This window comes from Corvus moneduloides, chromosome 4 (genome assembly GCF_009650955.1).
Source record: "Corvus moneduloides isolate bCorMon1 chromosome 4, bCorMon1.pri, whole genome shotgun sequence".
NCBI classification, from domain to species: Eukaryota; Metazoa; Chordata; class Aves; order Passeriformes; family Corvidae; genus Corvus; species Corvus moneduloides.
In genome coordinates, this window is record NC_045479.1 from 49,835,802 (window position 1) to 49,846,066 (window position 10,265).

Below are 10,265 nucleotides of genomic sequence, written 5' to 3' on the forward strand. Positions count from 1 at the left end.
CTGTTGACAATGTGCTTCATTTCTGGAAAAATGCATTTCAGGAAATATCAGAGAATGACTAAGGGCCCTTTCTCAAAATAGTAGAGGAAGATGCCACAGAGATCTGGAAATTAGCATCAGTTTTTGCACATTTCAAAAATCTGGCCCTAATATTATGACTGATAACAAAAAAAGAAAAGGAAGAGTAGTACCTTCTTGGGTAAAGCTGATCACGAAGGAGGTTGGCTTTATATTTAAGTTCACTAAGAAAAAATTTTCCTGGGAGTGGATATAGAAGCATTGCCTCATTATGAGGAAAGACAGTGTAGTCAAGATCACAACAGAGATTACCAAGAGTTTAGAAGAAGTCTGACAGTGAAAGAAGCAGAAGCACCATGATGGAAAAAGTGTGAGATCTCTTAAAACCTATTGGTGTCAGCCTCTCTTGTTTTACTGGACTTGCAGGATCTATCACAGATAAATCGTGACATCTTGACACTATTACAATCATATTTCAGTTTAATTTCAAAAACCTGTAGAAGCTATATGGACCTTCCCTTCACTTCAATATGTTTGCCTCTCACTCCAACAAAAGAACTTAACCCAAAATCAATTGATCTACACATTTTAAGGATTCAATATTTAACTTGTAGCTCAAATTTTTAATGTCTTGCCTCTGAAAAAATATCACTTTCTCAAGTTTTGAAGTGCTGGTCTCCACCAGTTCTAGACCTTTGCTCAGAAAGAAATAATGTATAGAAGCTAATTCACTTAGAGTATAGTTATTAATTAACCTAATCTTGTTTGGTACTGCTCAGAAAATAGGATCATCTGCCTCATGGTAAAAATACAGTGAACTTTGGGAGATGGCTGGAAACAGTCTTGAAAAAATGCATGAGATGCACTGGGACCGTTGCAGGGCTAGTAAATGGCAGCTGAGATTAGCAAAATTCTCCCTCTACACAGATGGATCACAACACAGCCCAGAGGTCTCCAGCATACCCAAAATAAAAATCTCGCTAAATTCTTCCTAGAGTTTGATTTAAAATGTCCCTAATTTCCTCTTTATAAAGCAGAGAATTACCTAATATCCTTTTCTGATCTGTCCAGATACAGAAATGGCCAACACATGAAAAATATGGACTGTAGAAGTTGAGCTGGACAGAATTGAAACCAGTAAATTGCACTTTGGTGAGGAGCAGAGAAAGATGGGATGAATGCACAGGCTCTAGTCATTTAGAGATGGTTGTCATTCTTTATGAAGATTAAGGACTTGTAACTTTGCATTCCTATATTAATCCAAAGGCCAGCCGTTGTACAAGCTGCCAGGGTATGGGCTTCCAGACACTGCACTTTTCATCAGAGCCTTGAGCAAAATGAACTCCCATTTCTACACTGTATTTTGCTGGCTTTACTCGGTTAACATTACATGGCAGAAATGCAAAACTGATTTCAAATTTCTCTAGAAAACATTTGAGAACAAAAAGAATAATGAGCAGAGTTGAAGAGGACTCTCGCATGCAGTGGCCATTTTACTTGTATATTGAAAGAATATAACTACATGAATCCTTTTCAAACTGAGAAAACTGATAGTAAAAGATAAGATTCATGCACATATGATTTGCTTAAGAAGATCTACACACGTTTCAGAGCAAATGAAGCAAAGGTCACAGAATAGTGCATGAGGGTTTTTTTCATTTTTGGTATCTTCATATTGCTGAAAACAAAACAAATAATCCTGATTTTTCTAGGGAGGTAAGGGAACCATAAACATTACAGGGAATTTTAGCCTAGCATCCAATGATTTACGTAATTTTTTATAAAATTCAGAGTTGGTTTGAAGCCACAAGTAGATCAACTGTTTTTAAAATTATAACTTTTTCCCTGTTATGTCCAGATCTGATCTATGCCATCAGATTCTCACTTCTATGACTAATATAAAATTCAGACACAATTTCCATTTAAAAAGGAAACTATTTCTGCCATGTCTTCTTCCCTTATTTTTTAACTCTGTGACAATTCTGATATCCAAAGTGGCAACTAATTGCCTTGACAATTAAATGGTATTGCCACAGCACAGCCTTTATGCATTTGTCCTAATAAATGTCAGATGAAGCTCAACTGCTCACTTCAGCAGATGATAATTTAAACTGAATACTACCAGCTATTCAGAGAGAGAATTTTTTGCTTTAAATAAGATTAATCTCAGAAATTAAGCATGGGATTCCCTCTTATAAAAAAGGCCATTGGTTATTCATTAAATCTGAATTACTGATTTAACAAACACTTGTATAAGAATCATTAACATTATCTGTTATGTAATTACTAACGTAGTGTATAATACTTAATATCTCAACAGTCAGGTCTCTTCAAAATTCAATTACTATAGCACTTGTCATAGAGACTAGAACTGCTCTTTCAAAGCTCCTTTTTTCCCTAGTGACCCTTTACCATGACTACTTCTCCTTTGGCTGCCATTTGTCAGTTCAGGAATAGTATGACTGTCAAGTCAAGTGTAGATTTATACTGGAATCCTAACTCCCATCATGGTCCTCACCTTTCCACTGAAGTCAGTAGGAAGCTGGGAATCCTGTTATGCTTTTAATCCAGGGCCAGCATTTTAAAAAATGCTGATCTTCTTTGCAAGTCTGTGGAGCTTCTCTCTGCTGCTGGAGACAAGAAAGAGAGTCTCCTTTCATTAACACTGGAAAAGCCTGAACACCCTCAAGGTAGAGACAGCAGCCCTTGCACTCTTGTTCTCTACTCTACAACTGTAAAGTCTTTGTTAATTCTGTTTGGGAGCTGTTCATATTCTTCATGGGAAAAAAAACTTATCTCTTGCTAACGGGTTCCTCCCCCATTTGCACCACCCATTTTGAAATACGCATTGAGCAGCACATGGTTGTAAAAAGACAAGTTTTACAGGACCCTCTCAAGCTATAATTTTGTTCATAAAATTGATATGCTTAGGAATGGTGGTGGACACTGAGCCCAGATGTCGTGGAAGAGTTCACGTTTTCGTCATTGAAGCCTTCAACAACTAGAGGAATGCAGCTGTTCGCAAAATGCTGATTATGAATTGTCCCAGAACCCTGTAACTTCCAAGCCTCAGTGAGGGACACCACTCATAGGCATAGGCTAAAACTGTGCCAGGAACTGTCCTAACAGTATGACTGCCTGGATATGTCCTAGACAAAGTTAAATGTACAAGTGTGAATAAACAGCTCACTACTGCTCAGAGTTCTGAGCTGAGAATACATGGGAAGAAATCAGGACATCCTATGATTAAACCATCATAGAGACTGGTTTTCTTCTTCCACAGTTTGCTTCCTTCATATCAAGAATCACAGTAGACTTTAAAATGAACCACCCTTACAGCAGACAGCTTCAAGTCTTTAAAAGATCGCTACCTGTGATTCTAATTTTGAGACAAAAATCAAATTTTGATTCAGCATCAATGCTCTCTTCAACTACTGAAGGCCATGGACCTGCTGAACTTACTCCTTGAGTAGCAGTGACATCAGTGTTTTCCATACCATGGGAATTATCACACAGAAGTAGGTCAACAGCTGTGCTCAGATGTGTAGAGGTTTGTGCAAGAATAGACATAGCAAAAATAAAAATGCCTAAAAAAATGAAAAAAAAAAGATGAGATGTATGGGGAAAGAATAGAGACTGTGGACTTAAGACACTGTAAGTTTAAAAAGATGAAGTCTGTTAAGTCTGGAAAAGAGAGGAAAAGAAGATATACAAAAGTCTACAAAATAATGAGTGAGCCTGAGGATCTTACACAAATCTCTCTCTATTTATTTCCCAGGTACTCATATCTTTTGGTCTCCATTCTGCTCCTTGTCTTTCCAGATATTCCAAAATGCATTTTGCTCTCTTTCCCACTTCCCTTTTCCCTCTTATTTATGAACCCCTTCACATAATTTTCCACCGTTCCTCTTTTCTATATACTTCTTCTCATGATAGTAATACTAATACAAAATCCAAGTATTTTCTTAATATTAATAAGTATTATGTTAAAAAATAAAAATATTATAGTGCATAGAACTAAAAAGTAAAGTATTTTAAGTGACTGCCATGAAACAATCTGCAGATACAGACAGCCCTGCTGCTACAACCTGCTTCAGCAAACAGCCTAGGAAGACTTAAAGCATAACAACCTCAACTACTTTACATATGGTAATTTAACATAAAATTAAATTTTAACCCTCAAGCATCATCTCATAAGCTAATTTGAAGCAGAATCAAGAAGCTTTGAGAATCCTATACTTTCTCTGAAGCAAAAAACATAGAGGTGGAATTTATTTGAGTGTTTTTATGACAAAATGCAGATGCCTACATCCAAGCTAATTATCTAGACTTTTTTTAGAGTCAACAGGGAGAAAAATATCACTTTGAGGGTGAAATCCATCTTACTTAAAGTACATGCCCAGGATAAGCCAGGTAAATTGGATCTTAAATGGATCTGCTTGCCCCATTGGCTACAAAAATTGCTAAGGCATCTAGTTCAGATGCAGACACCTGTTTCGGAGATAGGGGAGAGCCCAGTGAAGGTATTATGAAACATATTATTAAGCTTTATGGACAGCTGATCTATTCTAGCTTAAGTATTCTTGTGTTTCTGTGTGCTGCTGCTACATCATTTACACAGCAGTTGTGTTCTGGAGCAAAGCCCTTTAATGGTATTAGAGAGCCTATAGAGGCAGATGGAATAGATATGTGGTGCTGAAAGGGTTCTTCTTGGACAGAGAGTGCATTTTCATGCTTTTAAACAATATGTTTTTGCAGGAGCACTAAGACACTGCCATTATGTTTGCCCTTTCACACTGTCTCCTAATCTGTCAAAAATCCATCAAATTATTTGCCAATCCACCAAAAAACATATCAGCTTAAGAAAGTGTTTGCATTGTTGTAGGAAGATTGGGAGTTGATGCAATCAACAAAGGACATCTAAAAAAGAAACTGGAAAGATGGCAGTGTAGCAGACACTGCGTAAATGAGACTCCCTTTTTGGGAGATATAAGGCAGGCAGCCCAGGACATTAAAGGTATTTGTAATTTTCAGAATGATTTTAAAAAGCCATGACTTCGCTCCTAGCAATGTCTGTACAGAACCTGTTTTGTCTTTAAATAAAAATTTGCCCACAGAAAGGTTTCAAAAGAGAAAGTATTAAAATTAAGTCCCAGCAGCATAAAACAAATTATTTCCAAAAGAAATATAGCCATTAATAGACAGACATGTTTGTGAGAAGCTTATCTTCAAGCTTCCTTAGTGTCCCAGGTTGCTGCAACAATATTATTCTTCCTAGTCACTCATACAGAAAATCATAGTAGAGTGGGGATTTTAAAGTGGTTAACAGGCAGCTCTTAAGCAGAGCATTTCCCAGGATATGGAGTCAAGCATTACTCTTATGTAATTACTCGTTACTCAGGTGCCTGAAATCAGCTTCCAATAACTGCCCACAGCAATCCTTCGCTGTGTTTGTTGGAGAACATCCTCTCAGTGTTTTGGTATCTCTTAGCTGTTGAGGAATTTTTCTGCAGGTTGCCTTTAAATTTCATTTTGCACGAGTTAAACAGATAATGCTCCCCAAATCTTTCATGGTAATTTAGATCTTTTTTATATTTTAATGATTTACTGCTCTCTGGTTAGTCCTCACCTTCCCACCAGTTTCCTACTGGATCTGTGGTGGTATGAAAGGACGCAATGGTCAGATCAGCCCCAAATACACAGCTAAATCAGTATCCCTAGTCCTACTCGATGATTATTTATTTATGTATATGCATTTTCGATATAGAAATTTGATTTATTATTTTGCTGCGATTTTTCTCACTTCCAATTGATCAAGGTCTCTGACTCATGTCTTTGACAAACTTACAGGTTTCCATCATAAAGAGTCACAAGAAGAAAAGAGGAAATGTCCTCAAGTTGCTCCAGGGGAGATTTAGATTGGGTATCAGGACAAATTTCTTTGCAGAAAGTGTTCTCAAGCACTGCAACAGACTGCCCAGGGAAGTGGCAGTCACCATTCCTGGAGGTGTCTAAAAAGGATGGAGGTGTGGCACTTAGGTGCAGGGTTTAGTGGTGGACTTGGCAGTGTTAGGTTACCTGTGCAGTTGATGTTCTTTGAGGTCTTTTCCAACCTAAACTGTTCTATTATGTTCCATTTTATTCTATCTTGTTTGTTTGTTTTAACTGATTGCTTCAAGAATAAAAGATACTAAAATTTCCACCAAAATTAATATTTGACAAAAACCACCCCTAGAGAAAATAAATTTTCCTTCAAAGAGTGTTTCTAGTCAGTACTTAAGCTGAACTTTCACTAATATACTGGAACACTCCTGAGAAAAGGGCAGCAGGGTGTAAACAGACAGAAGAGGAACCTGGCCTTTGCCCAGTGACTGATGGATGGCATTCCTCATAACATGTTGCCCTTCACCTTATCAGTCATTTGTTCAAGAGCTAAAGTCACACTTTTTGAGTTACAAATGGAATCCTACTTTCATCTGGGTTTTCTTTCAAAATCTTCAATCGGGATGTTTGCTAAAGCCCAAGCTTCTTACTTTATAGAGCTTACAAATACTGCAGGGGAAAATCTGGTAGCTCTTTTACTGCCTTGGATATTTCCATAGGCTAACCTGCCTTCCTGGAGAGCATAGGTAACTTCCGTTGATCAGCACAGAAATTAATCTGAATTAAGGTTTTGTGTCTCAAAAAGAGGTCTCAGACTTCAAACTCTTTGTTGGGCCTTTGCTGTAGTTTTGTTCTGGTTTTTTTTTTTCTAAAGTACCAAACTAACCTTTCTTGCTACTTCCCAAATCCTTGATCTCAGTGTTCTCAATGGCATTCTGTGGTAACACCATTCACTCAAGATGGATTCCCCGTTAGTACTCACTCTGGGAAATGAAAAACAACTTTAAGATGTTTTTATCACTTGACTGCCATGCAAACATGCTACATCTGGGAACACCAGAACTTCTGTGCCAAGAAAATTTGAGACTTGCTGAAAGATATAAAACTCCATCCTTACCTGCTGTTAACCCCAACATGTCACTTTACATGTTTTTGCCCCTCAGAGATTTATAATTCCTCCATTCTTCTCAACAAATCTTTCTTCTCATTCCAGACAGCCAGCAAAGGCTTTTCTGAGAAACCTCCAGCAGAAAATTTACAGAATAGTAAATCTTGCTATAGGGCAATGACGCTGCATCCTTAACGGCATACTGGCACCCCACAAAGGTGAAAAGGAATCATGTCTAGAAGTCAACCTATCTATAGGTATATAACTTGAAACACTTCTACTTAATTATGGATTGAGCACAATTTCTTGTCTAAATCCTTAAACCTGCCATAAAAAATTCCACCAGCCTCCTGATCTTTGAGATCTTCTGGAGATATTGCTTCCTTTTCGCCCGCAATTTAGGCACAGGAATATTTTTGGATTTCTCTTTTTTTTTTTCTTCTAGTCTTTCTCTTCAGTAATATATGACTTTCCAGATCTTCTTTACTTTTATTTCCTTATCTCTTTCTCTCATCTTATTTGTTTTCTCACCGCTTTTTCTCAGCCCTTCCAGTTTCTACCTCCTATTTCTTTCACCATTTCTCTCTTCTATTCCCCCTTGCTTTAACTTTCTTCAGCCCCCTTTTCTCCACCTTTTCCCACTTCTGTTTGCATTGTGATTTCCAACCTGCAAAGAAGTGCTATCCCCACAGGCTCTTCATCACCCTTTGATCACCCTCTAGCCTCTGCAAGCAAGCTCCTCCAGAAGTTCCACCTGCTACAGTTGACCCAGAGACTCCAAAGAGGTTGAGAGGGACTTGCCTTGCAGCAGGAGCTAGAGGGTTAGCACTGCCCTGAAAGGGGAAACAGAGAGGGTCAGTTTGGCAAAGCAGAGAGATTGGCAAGAAGACATGGTGCCAGGCACAGGATGCCTCATTCATGTTCCCCCAATTAAAGCAGCCTGTAGGGTAAGTAGCATGCCACTGTAGTGCACTGGTGTACTGACCCCTCCGAGCGCTTGTTAGTGCTCACCATACTCAGCATTTCCTCTCCCTGATTGATAGCATGATACGTGTGTGTATGGCAGAGAGCAGATTCATTACAGCACATTAGCCAGACAGGCAGGCAAATGCCCACAGGGGCAGAAAATCTGTAAGGAATAAATAAAAACTTTATTATTTTTCTAAAACTTCTTTTCCCCAGGCTACAGTGAGGAATACTGGAGGAACAGGAGAGTGGAGAGAGCCCAGAAGAGAAAGGGAGTGGTGAGAACTGGAGGGAAAGTTTATTAGCAGTCAAAGAAAGGTTTAAAATATTCATTGTTGGATTCAGAGTTTGGATAGTAGCTGAATCTCTATTTATAATTTTTTTTGGTCCCACTGTTAAATAGGAAAGAAAGGTTCAGTGCATCAGATACCAAGTTATCAGAACATTCCTGATGTAACATGTTTGAAATGTCTGAAATCTGGCTGCTCCACTTATTGAAATTTATCATCCCTCAGTTTTAAAAATGAAAAACAAACTAGTACCAGCCTTTATCAACAGCTGCCACCATGTGGTATTTGAAATACCACAGTTACTTCCAAATAGAAAGAAATATGGTGGCATCATCTCACATGTTCAGTGACGAGTTTTAAGCATTCACTTGGTAACTCACAGCTCATAAGAGGTGATGTGGCTGAGGAGCAGCTCTGCACCCCTGCATACATTCTGCTAAGGCCGACGAGTAGATAGCCTCTGCAAAACTGTCCTGGACACCATAGCCACCTGCCAAACCACTTGCCCATCATTCATCCTTGGAGATGGGGGACCAGACCACAGTCCAGAACTGCCCCAGGCTGTCAAAAACAGTGCATAAAAAAGTGTATTCCCAAATAGCTGGTGCCAAAACCTTTTCTGCCAGGCACAGATTTACCAGGTTGCAGCATCCTCTCTCCCCCTGTCATAAGAGGCTGCCTGCTCTGACACAGGGCAAGAAAGCAAACACAGAGCTGCTGAGCCCTGTTCTCACTGCCCTCTGGCTGGACCTTAGCCCGGCTGCTGCCTGGAAATACATTGTGTTGTGGAAAGAAAACTCCAGAGATATTCCTCTATCCAAAAGGAAGATAGAGTGTGAATTGTCAGCCCTGGACCACTAGAGAGTTGATCCAAAGATTAATGATTCAAAGAACATGTTTTGAGGCAGCACAGGGACTAGACCTAGTTAGTTTAATACCTTGGTATTTGCTTGCTTGAGCCCTATTTATTTTTTAGAACATGTTAGTTCCAGCAGCTTCATCCTCACCTCTCTCCTGATTTCATTTAGCTGCACTCCCAAATGAGCTGTGTTACAATTAAGAGTATTTTTCAGCAGAAAACACAGCATTCTGAAATCTGCTTTGTAAATATCTGTTGGTAATATTCATACCTCTGAGATTGCTGGAGCTTTGTCTGATGAAAACTGTGTTCCCATTGGAAAAAATCCATTGAACGCAGGATACTGTGAAACTGGCATATGACACTGTGCATAATGTGCATGGGCTTCTTCTCGAGGGTGCTTGTCTGGCCACTTTTGATCCTGTAGCTTTCCTCTGAGCTGAAACTGTAGTCCAGTAAGTGCCTGCAGCATTGCTTTATTTCTTCCCTTCCCACTATGCGCAGAGCTGAAAGAATCACTATAAAACACACACACAAAATAGAAGCAGCAATTTAATTTCTTGAACAATGTACCTCTACCATTAAAGAAAACAAAACAAAACTTCAGTATAAACCCAAATTAATATTATGGTTATAGGGCACCCATAAGGACACAATCCCTAACATAGTTGCAAGAAAAAAAAAAAAAAAGATGAGAAGAAACAGTTGGCATTCAGTTAACAATCATGTTTGGAGGTTTGTGACTGACTTTGTTATTCCAAGGGAAGCCAGGTACCAGGCTCTTGGGATTAGGTACAAAGGCAAGAAAAAAGTGGACACGTATGAATCTCAAAGGTGACTGCTGGGTTAATAAAACAGTCTGTTTTCTGTTCACCCACTCTTCCTCTCAGTGTGCAAGTACATTAAAATATGTCAAAAGGAAAGCCATTTGCTGGGGAAAAATAATTCAGCTAAAAGTCAAAATTTCCAGCTGGTGTGTTGCCTTGGTGTGTGCAAGTGCGCTAACAAAGTGACCCACACATCTCACTGGATGAAAGTTGGTATCCTCATTAAAGTAGAAACAAACACTTGAAAACAGGAACAACTGCCAGTTAAAAAAAGGACCACAATTGAAATGAGAAGCCTTCATTTTTCTCCATTC

General features: G+C 38.8%; 1 protein-coding gene across 2 annotated transcripts in view; it reads right to left on the reverse strand.

The window, feature by feature from the left end:
- The window catches only part of TFEC (transcription factor EC), a 98,686-nt gene extending 89,055 nt beyond the window's left edge, over positions 1-9,631 (reverse strand). For both annotated transcript variants that reach the window (XM_032107456.1, XM_032107455.1), the window contains exon 1: positions 9,396-9,631. In XM_032107456.1, coding sequence (XP_031963347.1) covers positions 9,396-9,596 — 201 coding nt within the window. In that variant the 5' untranslated portion in view covers positions 9,597-9,631. The remainder of the gene's footprint in view (positions 1-9,395) is intronic.
- Between the last annotated feature and the right edge of the window lie 634 nt (positions 9,632-10,265).